Source organism: Tupaia chinensis, unplaced genomic scaffold (assembly GCF_000334495.1).
Source record: "Tupaia chinensis unplaced genomic scaffold, TupChi_1.0 Scaffold000341_1, whole genome shotgun sequence".
Lineage (NCBI taxonomy): Eukaryota > Metazoa > Chordata > Mammalia > Scandentia > Tupaiidae > Tupaia > Tupaia belangeri.
In genome coordinates this window covers 2,276,737-2,294,819 of record NW_006159835.1, presented here as the reverse complement: position 1 = coordinate 2,294,819, position 18,083 = coordinate 2,276,737, and the positions used below count along the sequence as shown (strand labels likewise).

Sequence of the window (18,083 nt, the reverse complement as noted above, 5' to 3'; positions counted from 1 at the left end):
GGGCGGGTTCGGGGACCGGGTAGGGGTCTTGTAGCATCGCCTGGGTGACAGGGACCACGGGCGAGCCTCCGCCTGCCTCCGCTGGGCGGCAGGGGTCTGGGCTCCGTGCGTGAGGAGACGAGGCTCTGGCGGACTGTTCCCCTGAGGATGGGGGAGGGAGGCACCGCACCCCGCACGGTCCACTTGCCCGGCTGGTCACTGCTTCACGCCCAGGCGGGAGTTACCATTTCCCTTCGGTTGGCAGAGAAGGTTGAAGGGTGCTCAAGTGGCCTGGAGCCGGGACATTGCCCTTCCTCTGCCTTGAGATTTCCCTCCACTCTCCGTTCCCCAACCATTTTCCCTTCCGATTGAACAACAACATTCCTCCCGGGTCCCAAATTTGTTCTAAGCACATATTGCAGGACTCGAGGCTATTAATTATCGACTGAACAACTAAGTTTATTTAAAATACTCCACTTCTCCCTCTGACTGACGGTGGACGTTAAACAGCATCCCTAGACTTTCCCGCTCTGTTCGCCCTTCTGTGATGCTATGAGGGGGAGGTAGGGGCCTGACTTGTGTCTCTCCCGATTGTTGATGCTGATTACCTGATGTGTTGCTCCACGTCCTCGGTGTGAATTGTAATTTCTTCCTCGGTGTCTTGCATTCTTGATGTTAGTGGCATTTGAGGTCGGTGTTTTGTTTCATTGTTTGAAAAACATGCAGAGAACTGGGGTTGTCTGTTGCAGCATTATCTAACATAGGTAGGTAGTCACTTCTGGTGCTTTTCTCCTCATGTTCTTTCTGTTTTTGTCTTTGTTTTGCTTTTCAGTCCTCCAGAATACACGTCATATAGCCCCTGAGGTGGAATGGTGATGTCTCCATGAGGGAACCTCTTCTCACTCCTGTCATGTATATCACACTGTTATTGACTGGGCCATTCATCTAAGATGGGATTTACCCTGTGAAACAGGGAGAAGACTATGGACCCCAAACATCATTTCAAGTTGTAGTTGAGTTTTGAAGTACAGACATACATGCAAATCTCCTTTGTTTTGGACCCTCTGCTTTATTAAAGCTGCTGTGTTGCTAATCCGGAATTGTCCTCTGTGTATTGACTGATCATCATGGCTTCAGTTTGGAAAAGACTGCAGCGTGTGGGAAAACATGCCTCCAAGTTCCAGTTTGTGGCCTCCTACCAGGAGCTGATGGTTGAATGTACAAAGAAATGGTAAGATGTGTTTGGAGGTAGAGTTTCCTGTGCTGTGGCCTAAACTCCTTGTGGCCTAAACTCGGAATCTTCTAATAGCAGATTTACCTTTCTGTAGTACACAAGTGTGTAGAAGCTGGGCGGGGGTGCAAGATTACTCTAACAAGTACTATGGTGTGCACCGTTGCTGCTGGTGCTGTCTCTGTGGATTTTAATTACTGCACTTCAGTATGGCTCAGAGGACTGTAACAGAGAGCACAAGAAGTACGGTAGATTTGGTCTTGAAGTCATTCATCATTAGTGTTAGAACAACTTTGATATTTATAGTTTTAAAGAGAAATAAAGAATGGCTGCTAAAATATATATGCATACATATTTTAATATATGTATACATTTTAACATAAATGTATACATTCTTATTGAGTGGCAGTAATCTATTTTTTTCTTTTTCTTTGCTTGAAATAAAGAATTTGTCATTATTTGAATAATGTAATGCCATCCACACAGCCTTAGAAATTCTTTTGCTAAATGCTTAGTCAGGCAACTGTATTTTATTTTAATTGCCTAATGGGATACATTTCTTGGCCGGATTTAAGGAAGCAATTAGTAGTGCTGGTCTGTGATTTGTTTCTTTCCACTTGAGCAAAGTAAATTTAGGGCTTTCTTTTCACTGCCCTGAATGATAAGCAACCAGAATTCTTATTTAGTGAAAGAAAAAAGTTAATCTTAAGCAAATGGTCCTTTGGGTTTTGATTTATTGCAGTGATTAAGCGGCATTATTGCAAAATAAGTCCATTTCATTGTCCGTAAGGACTGTAACTTCATGTCTGTAATATCCTCTCTTTTTAATATCTTTTTCATTTGATGAAAAAAATAGCTTATTCTGTTCTACAACTCCTATATTTGAATATTTATTTGGAAAGTAGTTCTGAATGCTTTGCTCTTAAACTTGTTAGAAATGCTATTTTAAAAATAAATTCAAGAAATGCATGTACTGATTACTTACTTTATACCAGGCACTGTGGATGTAGAGTTGAATATGTCGTAATCCCCACCCTCAAGGAGCTTATAGTCCAAAGTAGGACAATCTTGGAAATCAATTTGCTGTGATAGTTGCAATAATATAAGTATGAATGATGGATGGATGTTCATCTGTCTCCACCCAATTGGGTACCCTTGGGAACAAGTTATTTAACTTCTCTGTGATTTGCTTTTCATATCCAGAAAGGTACTGATGATACCACTTCATAGGAACAATAGTTGTGAAGATTACCTTAGTTAATACATATGAAATACATGGGGCAGTATTAGAGACATAATAAATGAGCAGTAAATGCCGTTGTTCTGTACAGAGTTAGCAGAAGGGAAAATAATCATCTCTTTAAGGGTAGACAGTTGGGTGTCTTATGATGGCTTCCTGGGATCTGAGCTGGGATTTGAAAGATTCTTAGTAGTTTGTAGTCCAGGAAGCCCAGAGATAAGTGAAGGACATTCTAAACTGAAGCAACAGCCCAAACAAAAAACATGAAGGCATTAAATAGCATGGGGTATGCTGGAAGTTCAAGCATTGTAGTTTGATTTTGATAGGGCTTAAAGAATAGGATGAGATAGTATAGTGGAGTATGAAGTTTGAGAGGTAGACAGGAAAGTGGTAAATTATGTGTTATTATAAAGGGTTTAGGCTTTATTCTGTGGGTGATAGGGACATAGAGAAGAGTTTTGAGCTGAAGAAACGTTAGGTTTGCTGTAGGAAAACGTTAAGTTTGCTACCGAGACAACAGTATACTGTCAAGATTATAGAGAAAAGGTGACTGGAAACAGTGATGTTAGTGTGGCTATTGCAGAGATAAGGCAAGAAAAAAGACGGAGTAAGGCAGTAGTAGAAGGAATGGAGAAAATTGACTAGCGGAACACCTAGAACATAAAATGGATAGAACTTGGTCATTTCAATTGAGGGTCTGGAAGGATGGGAATAAGGAAAAAGGAAAGATCTAGATCGACACCCAAGTTCCTACCTTGGAAGGCAGAGTGTACTACTAACCAAGGTAGGGAATATATGACAAACATCTTGATGACAAGTATTTTCTTGACTTGGCAGTTTCTGGGAGCATGGTTTAATTTGGATCTCTTTTAAAGAGAAATAGGATACAGGGGATCTTTAAAAAGTTTATGGGAAATGTATATTACGAAGAAAGTATGCATGGATTTGAAAAAAATTTGCACCAAAATGAACTTGTACTTTAATTGTATTCATTAACTTTCTGAAATCTTGCATCAGGTGATTCCTCAGTTACAAAATCAATTTCTTCCCTCACAGGATTTCCCCTCCTCCCCCCACCAAGAAGTATTTGTTTTTAATGTGTCTCAAATCAATGGTAGACATTTAACTTGATAACTTTTAGGGATAGTCATTATGGTACACCTATTAATTTAGGCTTATGATAGAATCTATACTTAATACCAGAAGCATTTAGATATTCTCCTGGAATTTTTAGAAATGTAGTTCTAGGGCCAGCAGGTGGTGCAGTGGTTAAAGGTGCTGGATTCCTCTGTGGCCGACTGCGGTTTGAGTCTCAGACCTGGCAGCTTGCTTTCTCACTTTCCCCTTCTCTCTCTCTCTTTCTATAAAAACAACAAACAAACAAAAAAAACAAACAAAAAATAACAAATGTAATTAAATAAATAATTCTTTAGAAAAAGAAATTATAGTTCTAAATATATTAAATTTTATTTTGCTTTCATTGAAAAATATATCGATAGTTTAAAACTACAAGGTGATATTGCACAAAGAGATGTTAATCTGTTTGTTATACTGGAATTTTATTTATAAGTAGATCCTTAAGTAGAGCTTTAAAATATTTTCATTATATAAAAATGTGTTCCAGTGACTTTTAGTTGATATTAATTTTGCTTTGATTAGATTCTTGTTATGGACACAGATTAGGCTTAGTTTCTCACTTATATTATATAGTCTTTTTATTTTTTTCCTATTCATCATTTTGACATTTGCAAGAATCTTAAATTATTCGATGTATGTTTGCTAAGTTAAAATCTGTTTACAGGTTATAAGAATAAAAATAGACTTGAATACACAGTAAATTTTTTTTTTTAATCAGCTTCATTTACATTTTAGGTATGCTGTGGAGATTATGGAAGAGTAAAAGGAGAGGAACAAGATTTAGAGGTGCTGATTGAATAAAAGGAAAAAGGCATCAGTAATAATATTGAAGATAAATTACAGTTGTTGAGAGGATAAGAAATAGTTGTGGCATAAGTTAGAGAAGAAGGAATAGCAGTATCCATTGGAAGTGTGTCTTTGGAGGTAACCTGTGTGTATAGGTGCCATACCATTTAGAGCCTTGTTACTTACTGTTCTCTGAGTACCAGAAACATTTGTAATTCCTAGGGACTGTACAAACTGCTCTCAAACTCTGCCTTAGACATACCGAATCAGAATCTGCATCTTAACAAGTTCCATAATAGGCTGAAATACCATTAAGAATGGTATTTTGGAAATAATGTTTTCACGTTCCCAAGTACCCATTCTTTTTCTTTTTTTAAAAAGAATTATTTTATTGGGACCAGCAGTTAGCATAATGACTATGTCACTGAACTCCCATGTAGTTGACCACGATTCAAGTCCTGGACCTGGTGCTCACACTGGTCACTTGTGTGTACATACCCAAGATCCCGAGAGGAGAATGGAGGAGAGGGGATTGTGGCGTGGCCATCCCCCCTGGGGGGTGATTTCTTGCTTTCGATCTCTCTGTCTCTCTCTGTCTTTCTGGTGAGCACACTTGCGCTATAGCAAAAACCTCTCCAAAAAAAAATTACTTTAACTTTATTTATTTATTTAAATTTGACCAGAGAGGGACAGTGTGTGTGTGTGTGTGTGTGTGTGTGTGTGTGTGTGAGAGAGAGAGAGAGAGAGAGAGAGAGAGAGAGAGAAAGAGAGAGAGAGAAAGCCACCAGGTCCACGACTTGAACCACAGTTGGCTGTGTGGGAGTCCAGCAGCCTTAACCATCAACCCACCTGTTAGACCTCCCCATTCTTTTTTTTTTTTCAGAGAGATTTTTGCTATAGGTCACGTGCGCTGGCCAGAGAGACAAAGACAGAAAGTGAGAAATCACCCCTCAGAGGTTGGCCACACTGCTATCCCTTTACCTCTATTCTCCTCTTGGGATTTTGGGCATGTACACACGTGTGCCCAGTATGAGTTCGAAGCCTCCAGGTTCAAGACTCGAATCACGGTCAACTATATGGGAGTCCAGTGACATAACCATTACGCCATCTGCTGGTTCCCTAGTACCAGATAGGTACGTTAAAAATACATGGACTTTTTTATGATTTTAAAATTCAAGGGGGTGAAGATGGGAGATTGGATGGAATTTAGGAAAGTCATAATGGAAGAGGGTAATTGAAATCAAGAGTATGCTTTCCAGGGGAGAATGTACTATTTCTGTGATTAAGGACAAGAAAAACACCTGGCATGACATAACAAGATGAAGGTAGGGATTTAAGGAGCCTGTCTTTTTTTAGATATTGGACATGAGCAAACTCATAGTACTTTACCCTTGATCAGAGGATGAATTCTATAGATTAGAGGGTTTGTGATGTCTGCTTTCTTAATACTATTTCTCTTTATTGTCCTTTTATAGTATTGGGTTGTGGGAAAAGGCATGGCATTTTTTTTATGCACAAAGAGTTCAATTTCTGATTCCGTCAGGATGTACTAGTTCTAGAACTTAGGTCAGGAACAAAAACTTGAATGACTTATTATCTGAGAGAAGGACAATATACTATGAAGTCCTGTTTCTTATCACTCCTTGACTGTCATATAAAGGGGCTGTAGCACATTTGGAGATGAAAAGGGTTTATATACGCCCTACTCTTACTGTTGACTCCAGGTCATTTAATTAATTATCTTGGTTTACTGATGTAGCTGTTGATAAGTGATAAGACTAGTCACTGGAGATGAGTTTGAAAGAAAGAGGCTATGCTGTCATTTCTCTCATTGTACTTTGTGTCCAATTCTTTTATAAACTGTACCTAAAGTTTTCTGAGAGGAGTCTAATTCACTTTATGAGTTCTCAATGGCTATATAAGTATTTAAGAGAACTGCTTGAAAGGTGGCAGGTTGTGGTTGTAATGATAATTTAATAAGGTTGCAGAATGAAATTCTGGTAAGAGAAGAAATGAAGTGAGCACAATAAATATAGATGATTTTCTTGGAAAGTTTTTCTACAAGGTAGAGAATTAGGCAGTAGCTGAAGAGGGACCTGGATTCAAGGTGTCGACACACATATATTTTAACTTTTTCTTTATTTATGGTAGATCATCCTCTACAGAGTCCAGTCATTCCATGATCTCCTTTCAGTTTTCCAGCCCATTGTATCTTGGGGACTTGAGCATTGCCTGGTGTTTTCAGACTGACCAAACTGGGGATTTCAATCACAGTTGCCATGTGGGAGTCTGGCTTCTCTTGAATAGCATTTTACTACTGTCCCATGGAGCCAGCCCAGGGTATATTTTTTGCATGGCAGATATTGTAGCATCTATGAAAATACTGGTGGAAATGGTTGATAGAGAAGGAAAAACTGATGATATGGTGGGAGAGGCAGTAAGTAACCTGAGGAGAAAAGTCTTTGAGTGAAAGAGAAAAGGATTCAGTATGCAAGTGGAAAGATTGAACTTAAGGAATAGGGATAATTCCCTGTTACAAAGAGAGAAGGTGCAATATGTGGATAGAGAAGCAGGTAGGTTGGTAGATTTAGTGAAGGAGAATGTAGATATTCTCTTCTGCTGGTGTTTATTTTCTTGGGGAATAATATTTGAGATCATGAGCTCAGAGGAAGAAAAGACAAAGGATTGAAGAGAGAGGAGCAAGAATCAATTGACTAAAGAACTAAGTAGTGCTGACTTTCTTAACTTTTTGGTCATAAATTTAAGCTGAATGAAAATAACAAGTTTGTATGTTTTAATCCAGCTATGTTAAGCATTTGGGTACAGGCATGGAATAGGTAGACTTGGATTTGACCCGGGTTGGCTTTGACAGTAATGTGTAACTGAGTAAAAAAGGGACAAGAAAACTGAGAGTGAATGTGCAAGAGTAGTTATAGTGATGAACCAGTGTCATACAAACTGGAAAAGGAGAGAGGGGAAAAAAGGACACAGAACATGGAATCATCAGTGAAAAGGTGAGAGGATAGTCAGAGATTTTTAAAGAAGTTGAAGAATTGTTGTCAGTGGGGATACCAGAGTAAATGAGCTGGAAAGGTGGGATGTGGAAATCCGACTGAGGTGCTTGATTTTGGAGGATATAGTTTATGTTAATGACAAAGTTTTGGATCACATATGCTTATCGCTTTAAGAAAATGAGCATACATGCTCAGTTTTTTTTAATTACTATATTGTATACATTAAATCTGAGTTTACCTTAATTTCTTTTTTTTTGAGAGGTTTTTGCTATAGGGCACATGCGCTCACCAGACAGAGAGAGACAGAGAGACAGAAAGTGAGAAATAACCCCCCAGGAGGGATGGTCACGCAGCAATCCCTTCTCCTCCATTCTCCTCTCGGGATCTTGGGCACGCATGCACACGCGCCCGGCGTGAGATTTAAGCCACCGGGTCCGAGACGCGAACCGCAGTCGACTACGTGGGAGTCCAGCGACATAGCCATTACGCTAAGTACTGGTTCCCCTTAATTTCTTTTTTTAAAAATAAATTTAGTGCTTAAATGAGTTATGTTCTGCACCTTCCAGTCCTCTTTAGAGACTATGGCTATTAGTAAATAACCATAACAGTTGGTGGTTGAGAGGTAATGGAGAAAAAGAGTTTTGTAAGGGAAGAAGGTGGCCAAGGAATTTAGAGACTAAGACAGGGGACAGATTGTCTTATGTATAATAGTTCTTGAAGTTGCCAGAAATAATGGGAGACTGAATGTTTAAGACAGGGGTCAGGTACTAAAGTCTTTAATGTATGAGGGGAAAGGTGGGTTGGAGGGAGAGATGACTCCAGAAAGAGATAAGGTTGGTATTGTTCCCTAGTTTCTACTGTTGCTTGTAGAGAGGTTAGTTTGAATTTTTTCTGAGTTGAAAGTTTCTTGAAACAAAAGAGCATAGTCTTCTATGTTGTGAATTGTCAAAGGCATATAATTTTAGCAAATACTCTTGGGTCGTCAGAAAAATCATGACACATTTTTTGCATAGAAAAACATTAAAAAACCCACCATGACTTTTCTGATGACCCAATAAATTGATGTTACTTGTTCATGATTTTGTTACAGTGTCTTATGAACTGATGTTTATTTTAAGGTTAAAATTGTAACATACAATATTTTATCCAGATTTTAAGTGTATATTCTATGGGAAATGGCAGCTTTACAGAATTCAGTTGTGATGTGTTTAAGGAATAGAGTCCTTTTATTGCATAATTGGACATCGCTGTGCTTATGTCAGGATAGCTTCCACACCTGACTCATTATGCCTATATATCAAGAGCTGGCAAGCTCTGGACTGATCCAATTTGCCTCTTTGTAACTAAAGATTTTCTTTTTTTTGAATACAGCAATATCCATTTGTTCACATATTGTCTATGGTTTCTTTTATACTATAATGGCAGAGTTAGGTAGTTGCTACTTAGTTTGCACAGAGTTTAGGCTGTAGAGTTTAAAATATTTACTGTCTGGGCCTTTCAGGAAAAGTTTGCTGACCCTTGCTCTAAATCATTAGGGTTACTTATAGCTAGTGTTTTTGGAATCTAAACTTTAGTACCTTTTGTTTTCTCTTTGTTCAGCCTCTAAACTATTAGTTTAGTCTTATTCTAGTCTAATTTCATATGCAGTAGAAGAGAGTCCATTGTGCCTGTTTTTCAGCCCTATAGAAGGAAACTTTAGAACAGTGTTGGGGAACATTCAAGTCTGTGCATGAAGGAATATATGATTGTGTGACCTTGGACAAAATTACCCCTTAGTAACTAATCTGTAAAATGAAGATGATAGTAACAGTGCTTCCAGTATTGAGTTGTTTTTGCAATCAAATGAGATAATGCCTGTGTAGATGTTGCAACAGTGTCTGACATATAGTAAGTGCCGTAATTGATTGTTATTATCTTTTATCTTTTGATCTAAGCATTGAATGTTGGAAATTGAAGTATTGGAAAGAAGGAGTACAGTAAGTTAGTAGAAGATGGAAAATATAACCTGAACATTTAAGATCGTTAGAGAAATGTGAACCAACATAGAAGGTTGGAGTGACTAGAGAGGTAGGAGCATACTAGCAAAAGTGCTATGCTGAAATGAACTAAGTTTTGATAGTACTTTGACTTTTGGTGAGAGGAACTACATATGTTTGCTTCTAGAACAATTCATATGATTTTATAACTATTTTCTTTTAAAAAATAATTTCAAAAAGTAGGATAGTTTGCCTCTGTGTGTGTATGTATGTGTCCTGTGGTGACAATTTATGATGTCTTTTTTCCCCTTTATTTTTGATAGAGTGTGTTTGTACATGAGAGTGAGAAATGAGAGAGAGAGAAAAAGAGAGGAAAAGGGAGAGAGTAGTACCCTCCAAGGGTCTGGTCATACTTTGATCCCCTTCCTCCAGTTCGCTAGTCCATCAGATCTTGAGCAATTTGTGTGCATGGCCAGTGTGTTTCAGATGACCAGGTGGAAGATTCAAAGAGGGTCACCATGTAGGATCTGACTTCTCTTGAGCTGCACATTACAACTGTGCTGTGAAGCTGGTCTTATGATATATTTCCATTTAAAAAAAAAATGCTATAGAGCACATGTACTTGCTGGAGAGAGACAGAGGGAAAGTGAGAAAGCAACCCCCCCACCCCCTGGCGGGATGGGCACACTGCAATCCCTCCTTAATTCTCCTTATGCACCCAGCGTGTTTTTCAGGCTGCTGTGTTGAGGACCCAAACTGCAGTCGGTAGTTAGCCATGTGGGAATCCAGCTGCCTTAATCATCATGCCACCAGATGGCTTTATGATGCATTTCTTTATGATAGTTTTTCTTAAAAAACTTTTTTTTTCCTGCGACGATTTTTTTAAGGGATTAAAAAACATTTATTATTTTATTTAACTATTTATTTATTTATGTTTATTTATTTTGATTTGACCAGAGAGGGACAGTGTGTGTGTGTGCGTGTGTGTGTGTATGTGTGTGTGTGAGAGAGAGAGAGAGAGAGAGAGAGAGAAAGCTGCCACGTCCAGAACTCGAACCACGGTCGGCCCTGTGGGAATCTAGCATCCTTAACCACCATGCCACCTCCTGGCCTCCTGTTCTGATTTTTTAAAAGAAACTAGCAGGGGGCAGGGACAGTTAAATTTTATATTTTTGTAATATATATTTTTCTTACATTTTTCTGGTATCAAATCTTGGTTTAGATATTCTAAAGGTTGGTTTTTAAAATGAAATTTGAAGGGATTATGTGAAAAAGTTCTACTCTTATCATTTAGTTTAGTTTCACATTAATTTTATAATTAATATGCACAGGGAACTTAAAAAATTAGTCATTTCTAGAAATGTGCTATTGATACACCAATGTGTGTGTTCTAATTTTGTGGGAGATTTCACAAAAGAGCCACTGAAGTAGTTCACTGAGTGTTATAAAAATAGTCCAGTGTGCGAAAGGAAAAACTGCACAAAGCATTTTGAGCTGAATGCTCAATAGGGATGTTCATATTCTGCATCAGGATTTTTGCATATTTGTTAAAAGGAGTAGGACTGAGTTTTGATATGGGGGGGCAGTAAGATTACTGTAGTATGTCATTATAAATTGGTCTCATCATCATTATAGTGAGGGTTTTAGACAGTTTTGCTAATAGGCATCTAAAGATTTTCTTTTGTTAAGTTTTATCTATTAAAAAATTCTGGTTTTATTAATTCTAATATTATTTAAAAATACTTCTAAATGAATAATAATTGGCTTTAATTCAGAGAAGTTATCACTGTAAAACTGCTTGTATCTAAAAGAGTTCATCAGTTTGAGAATTTAAAATAACACTAAGTTGACTAATTTAGAGACATAAATATAACAGTGATAGTCTTAGAAGCACAGAGAGAGTACATATTACTGGGCACTTGAGAAGAGTTCGTTTATACCACTAGACACTGGATTTGGTTTTGAGTTTACTGACAGCTGAGGCAAAAAGGGAAGAACATTAGTTCATGTAATAGTACTTCTGGCTAAGGAAAGTATACAAATTTGTTTGCAGAGACTTTCCTTAGAACTTGGGACCAGCAGTTAGCTTAATAGCTATGTCGCTGAACTCCCATGTAGTCGACCTTGATTTGAGTCCTGGACCTGGTGTCTTAAACTCACACCGGGCGCGCATGCATGCATGCCCAAGCAAGATCCTGAGAGGAGAATGAAGGAGAAGGGATGGCGATGTGGCCATCCCCTGGGGGTGGGGTGGGGTGATTTCTCACTTTCTGTCTGTCTCTGTCTTTCTGGTGAGTGCACACGCCCTATATAGCAAAAACCTCTCCAAAAAAAAAAAAGATTCTGTTGGGGGTGTACATATACTCTCTCATGGAATAAATTAATGTAAGAAGACGACTCCACCACAATACTTCAAAAGACTCAGACCCACTGTTAAATTGGATAATATTTATTCTCACCTTTATGAAGATCCTTTAGGAGAGGGAACCAGCAGTTGGCGTAATGGCTATGTCGCTGGACTCCCACGTAGTCGACCGCGGTTCGTGTCCCGGACCCGGTGGCTTAAAACTCACGCCGGGCGCGTGTGCGTGCGTGCCCAAGATCCCGAGAGGAGAATGGAGGAGAAGGGATTGCGGTGTGACCATCCCCCCTGGGGGGTGATTTCTCGCTTTCTGTCTCTATGTCTCTCTCTGTCCGTCTGGCGAGCGCACGTGCCCTACAGTGAAAATCTCTCCAAAAAAAAAAAAAAAAAAGATCCTTTAGGAGAGAATATGGGTAAGGAACCTAGTTTATTGACTACCTGATTTAAACAAAAGGGTATAGTTTGAAAAATTTAGAAGAATGGATATTTAACATAAAACATCTAGTTCTGTGCTGTCCACAGGAACAACTAAATGCATGTGGCTATTTATATCTAAACTGAAGTTAATTTATATTTTGATACAAGGTAGATGAATGTAGAAGATTTTGCTAAGCGAAGTAAGCCAGTTATCAAAGACAAATACTGTATATCTCTGCTCAATATATACTAGATGTCTATACTCTATGGTAGAAATGGAAAGATTTGGGGACCAGCAGTTGGTGTAATGGCTATGTTGCTGGACTCCCATGTAGTCAACCACGGTTTGAGTCCCAGACCTGGTGGCTTATATCCACGCTGTGTGCTTGTGTGTGCGTGCGTGCCTAAGATCCCGAGAGGAGAATGGAGGAGAAGGGATTGTGGCGTAGCCATCCCCCCTGGGGGGTTGACTTCTTGCTTTCTGTCTTTCTGTCTCTCTCTGTCTTTCTGGCAAGTGCACACGCCCTATAACAAAAACCTCTCAAAAAAAAATTAGAAAGATTTGAAGATATAATAGTACAGAGGACAAGTGTAGATACAAGAGATTTTATGAAAAGGGAATGGAGGGTAGAGGGTAGGTAAGATGGGCTCAGGGAAGAAACACTTAACAGACACCAGAATGTAAAGCTCTCTGTGAAAAATAATGCATATAGTAATATCCTTGATTTGATTCTCTTGTACTGCATGCATACTTTGAAGAAGTATATTATGCACTATAGAGATGTACAATGATTGAATGTAAATTAAAAATCATAAAAAAGGTTGATAAAAGCTGAGTGAATCTGTTGTCAGATCTTCAGAAGTGAAAAATGTTAAAGGATAATGGCACTATATAGAAACTTCTTTCTGGAAATAATGAAGAACACCCAAAATGGTAAATTTTTGGGTAAACATGAAAGGCTTTTTCTCTCCTCAGTTCTTAAATTCTTTAAAGGACATTTGATTATTAAAAACAAAAACAGCATTGTATTGTGGGATTTGAAATAATAATAGAAGTAAAAAAATATTATCAGTGCTTCTCTAATGTTGAAAGGAGAGATTTACATTTTGAAATGAATGAATCGGGTTATAGAAGGAATAATATGTTGACTAGTTTTCCACTTGCCATTGGTTGACTACTAATTTGATTGTAAAATTGTTCTGATGTTGTAGTTATTGTTTAGGCAAACTAAGCATTCAAGTGTTTTTTTTTTTTTTTTTCTTGAGAGGTTTTTACTATAAGGAGTGTGTGCTTGCCAGAAAGACAGAGACAGACAAAGAGAAAGTGAGAAATCACCCCCGGGGGGATGGCCGTGCCACAGTTGCTTCTCCTTCATTCTCCTCTCAGGATCTTGGGCATGCACGTACACGCGCCCAGTGTGAGTTTAAGCCACTGGGTCCGAGACTTGAACTGCAATTGACAAATGGGAGTCCAGCGATGTAGCCATTACATTATCTACTGGTCCCATCAAGTGGGTTTTAAATTACTTTTTTCAAAATGACTCATTGTCAAAATATACAGAAATTATGTCTTATAGCTTCTAATCAGGTTCAGTGGTGATTTTTAAAAATCTATTGTGTTTGAAAAATAAGACAATTGTATACATAGGATAAAATATATTTTTAGTTCCTTCAACTGAAAAATATACAGGTTAAGGTATATAGAAAAAATATATTTTATTAGCAAGAACCAATTTAAGTAAAATTTAAAATTCAGTACTTTAGATATACTAGCTACATTTCAAGGATTCACTAAGCTGTATTTGACAATGGGTTATCCCATTGGACAGTGTGGACAGTGCAAATATGAAGCATTTCCATCATCACAAAATATTTCATTGGAAAGTGCTGATTTAGCCCTCGATTTCCAACCAGTCTCATCTTCAGACTCCCTAGAGCACTTTGCAAGTATGGAGACTTCTATGTCCCTTAGAAAGTCCTGATTCTGGGATAGTGCTGCCAAATCCGTCATTTTAGAAGTTCCCTAGTTGGATCAGAACATCAGGTTAGGTTTTAAAACTACAGCATTTGATTCTTTCTTGAATATCTGTTTCAAGCAAGGCTTTGTCAAAGGCTGGAAGATAATTCCTATTGGTATTCTAGAAATGAGTTGAATCAAACTTTTGAATTGAATTTCTTCCTGTGGTTCAACTAATTTGTGATTTTTGTTGTTGTTAAAGGTGAGAGCATGTTACATATGCAGTTGTCAGAATTAATATAAATATTGAACAAGTTTATTAATTCATTGAAAAAAAGACTCTTTCACATAAAGACTGTTGTTGAAGGCTAGCTAAAGGTGAAATTTTTTTTTAAAGGAAAGTTTCTTAAAAATTTGCATTGTTATTGTAAACTAGCAGGCCATATCACTGAATCTGCTTTTTTTTTTCTCTCTGAAATCTGTTAATTCTCACTTAGATTTTTCTTTTCTTTTTTTTTAAGCAGTCATATTTTTCCATGAGAGCGATATACAGAGACTGAGAGGAAAGGAGGGAGAGGGAGGGATAGGGAGAAAGACAAGCACCCTCAATAGGATCCCATTCTGATTCTCCCCAGCCCTCCCAACCTGTCAGGATCTAATGCATGCATGCTCAACATGTGTAAGTCAACCAGGAAACCAAAGCCTCAGTCTTCCATATGGATCCAGCATCACTTGAACAGCAAGCACATTACTACTTTACATTATCTACTGGTCCCATCAAGTGGGTTTTAAATTACTTTTTTCAAAATGACTCATTGTCAAAATATACAGAAATTATGTCTTATAGCTTCTAATCAGGTTCAGTGGTGATTTTTAAAAATCTATTGTGTTTGAAAAATAAGACAATTGTATACATAGGATAAAATATATTTTTAGTTCCTTCAACTGAAAAATATACAGGTTAAGGTATATAGAAAAAATATATTTTATTAGCAAGAACCAATTTAAGTAAAATTTAAAATTCAGTACTTTAGATATACTAGCTACATTTCAAGGATTCACTAAGCTGTATTTGACAATGGGTTATCCCATTGGACAGTGTGGACAGTGCAAATATGAAGCATTTCCATCATCACAAAATATTTCATTGGAAAGTGCTGATTTAGCCCTCGATTTCCAACCAGTCTCATCTTCAGACTCCCTAGAGCACTTTGCAAGTATGGAGACTTCTATGTCCCTTAGAAAGTCCTGATTCTGGGATAGTGCTGCCAAATCCGTCATTTTAGAAGTTCCCTAGTTGGATCAGAACATCAGGTTAGGTTTTAAAACTACAGCATTTGATTCTTTCTTGAATATCTGTTTCAAGCAAGGCTTTGTCAAAGGCTGGAAGATAATTCCTATTGGTATTCTAGAAATGAGTTGAATCAAACTTTTGAATTGAATTTCTTCCTGTGGTTCAACTAATTTGTGATTTTTGTTGTTGTTAAAGGTGAGAGCATGTTACATATGCAGTTGTCAGAATTAATATAAATATTGAACAAGTTTATTAATTCATTGAAAAAAAGACTCTTTCACATAAAGACTGTTGTTGAAGGCTAGCTAAAGGTGAAATTTTTTTTTAAAGGAAAGTTTCTTAAAAATTTGCATTGTTATTGTAAACTAGCAGGCCATATCACTGAATCTGCTTTTTTTTTTCTCTCTGAAATCTGTTAATTCTCACTTAGATTTTTCTTTTCTTTTTTTTTAAGCAGTCATATTTTTCCATGAGAGCGATATACAGAGACTGAGAGGAAAGGAGGGAGAGGGAGGGATAGGGAGAAAGACAAGCACCCTCAATAGGATCCCATTCTGATTCTCCCCAGCCCTCCCAACCTGTCAGGAACTAAAGCATGCCAGCTCAACATGTGTAAGTCAACCAGGAAACCAAAGCCTCAGTCTTCCATATGGATCCAGCATCACTTGAACAGCAAGCACATTACTACTGCGCCACCAAGCTAGTCGTCACTTTGATTTTTTTGTTACTACTGCCTTTGTCCCATCCTTTGTTATCTTTTGCCATGGCCCATGGTTCCTGAACCATGCCAGGGAACCAAGAGATTCTGGAAACTCACAAGGATGCCAGGAGATGCTTGACAATTTTGAGGGTAATGGCAACATCTGTGGGAAACCACAGAAACTACTAGCTTGAGTATCTCTCTCTCTCTCTCTTTCTCTCTCTTTTTTTAAACATTAGAGCAATTCTTTTTTATTTACAAGGTAGTTTAATTTAAAAATTAGATCACTACATTCCTTTCAGTGACACCATATTTTTGTAAACCTGAGTTTTTGGTAGTTGCTGTGACAAAACCAGGCATCATAAAAGATCTTTGTGGCACAAGAAATGCTCAGTTTAATTTTAAGGTTTGATAGGTTGTGCAAGATCCAACACAGGTGCCAAGTTTTTAGGTCATATATCCTTAAGTTGTTTGGACTCAACTGTGTACTTAATAAACAGAATGGTTAGGTATTTCTTTTGACCTAGGAGTCAGCAAGTCTGTGGAAAAATTACTGATGCATTAAGGATATTGTTAATCCAGAAAGTTTGGGAACTTCTAGTGTAGGCTTTTGTGGTAGTCATTAATACTTTCTGAGAGGCTCTTCTGGTTCTTTGCCTATATAACTGCCATAATTATTCTCCTGAAATGAATATTCCATAGTTCCCCTTTGTTTATAAGGTCTACTTAGTATGATACACTTAATTTTAAAATTGGTTCTTATTCTGTTTTTCTAGTGATTTTCTTAACCATTTCCTTTAAGTTTCTGAAATTTGGTTTACCACATGCACGCAGTTCCTCTCCAACTTTATGTTTTATTCTCTACTGTTCTCCAAAAATCATTAAAAGCAGGGAGCCATATAGTGAAACCTTATCTCAAAGTAACTTAATTAAAACTGGATTTATTCAGGCAATAAGTGAAACTAGAAATCAGGCTTAATGAGTCTGCTTTAATTTGAAAAGAATTCTAATGTACAAGATAACTTAAAAAAATAGTTAATTGATATATTTTTAAAACTTTTGGGCCAGCAGGTGGCATGGTGGGTAAGGCTCTAGATTCCCACAAGGCCTACTGCAATTCAAGTCTTGGACCTGGTGGCTTGAAAATCACACTGGATGTGTGTGTGTGTATACCAAAAATCCTGAAAGGACAATGTAGGAGAGGGGATTATGGTGTGGCCATACTCTGCCACAGGTGGTGTGGTGGTTAAGGGCACTGGACTCTCACATGGCCGGTCATGAGTCCCAGACCTAGTGGCTTGCTTTCTCACTTTCTCTCTCTCTCCCCCTCTGTCCCTCTGGTCAAACTAAAATGAATAAAGTTAGATAAAATAATTCTTAAAAAAATAACCCTGAGTGAAGAATGCAGACACAAAATAATACATTTTTTAAAAAAGAATTATTTAATTTTATTATTATTATTATTTTTATTTTTAGTTGTAAGGTCTAATGAGGGAAAGCAAACCTCCAGGTCCAGGACTCAAACCACAGTCACCCTTATGGGAGTCCAGCACCTTAACCTCCATGCCACCTGCTGGCCCCAGTTAATTCTTTAATTGAACAACTTCTTTCTGCATGACAAAGTCTTCAGTCGAACCATTTGACTCTATGGGTCAAATTTCTCGGTTGTAGCAGACTTCCTCAGTTGTGATCAGCCCAGATGCCAAGGCAAAAATTTACGGAGAATCATATACCCTAATTGCCAGTTGTCAAGATAGACTTTTGATGGAAATCTGCAAAATCTAACACTTTCCTGAAAACATGGCTTCATCACAGAGAAAGTAGCTACTGCTATTACTGAAATTTTGGCCCAAACAATGGTCAATATCTGCAATCAGATGGGAAATATGCAAGCATTACTTTGGATTGCACCCTATACAGCTCGTGGTCCAGGTCATTACTTGCAAATTGACAAGTATTCTTTTAGTCACAAAGTCAAATTTCATTCCTG

At 37.8% G+C, this 18,083-nt stretch overlaps 1 protein-coding gene across 9 annotated transcripts in view; it reads left to right on the top strand.

The window, feature by feature from the left end:
* The window catches only part of EHBP1 (EH domain binding protein 1), a 587,840-nt gene that overhangs the window by 178,693 nt on the left and 391,064 nt on the right, over positions 1 to 18,083 (top strand). For 8 of the 9 annotated variants that reach the window (XM_027773334.1, XM_027773333.1, XM_006152207.3 and 5 more), the window contains one exon: positions 812 to 1,210. In XM_027773334.1, the coding sequence (XP_027629135.1) occupies positions 1,107 to 1,210 (104 nt within the window). In that variant the 5' untranslated portion in view covers positions 812 to 1,106. Of the gene's footprint in view, positions 1 to 648; positions 670 to 811; positions 1,211 to 18,083 lie in introns of those variants that run through there. The other variant, XM_006152210.3, reaches the window with a different exon arrangement.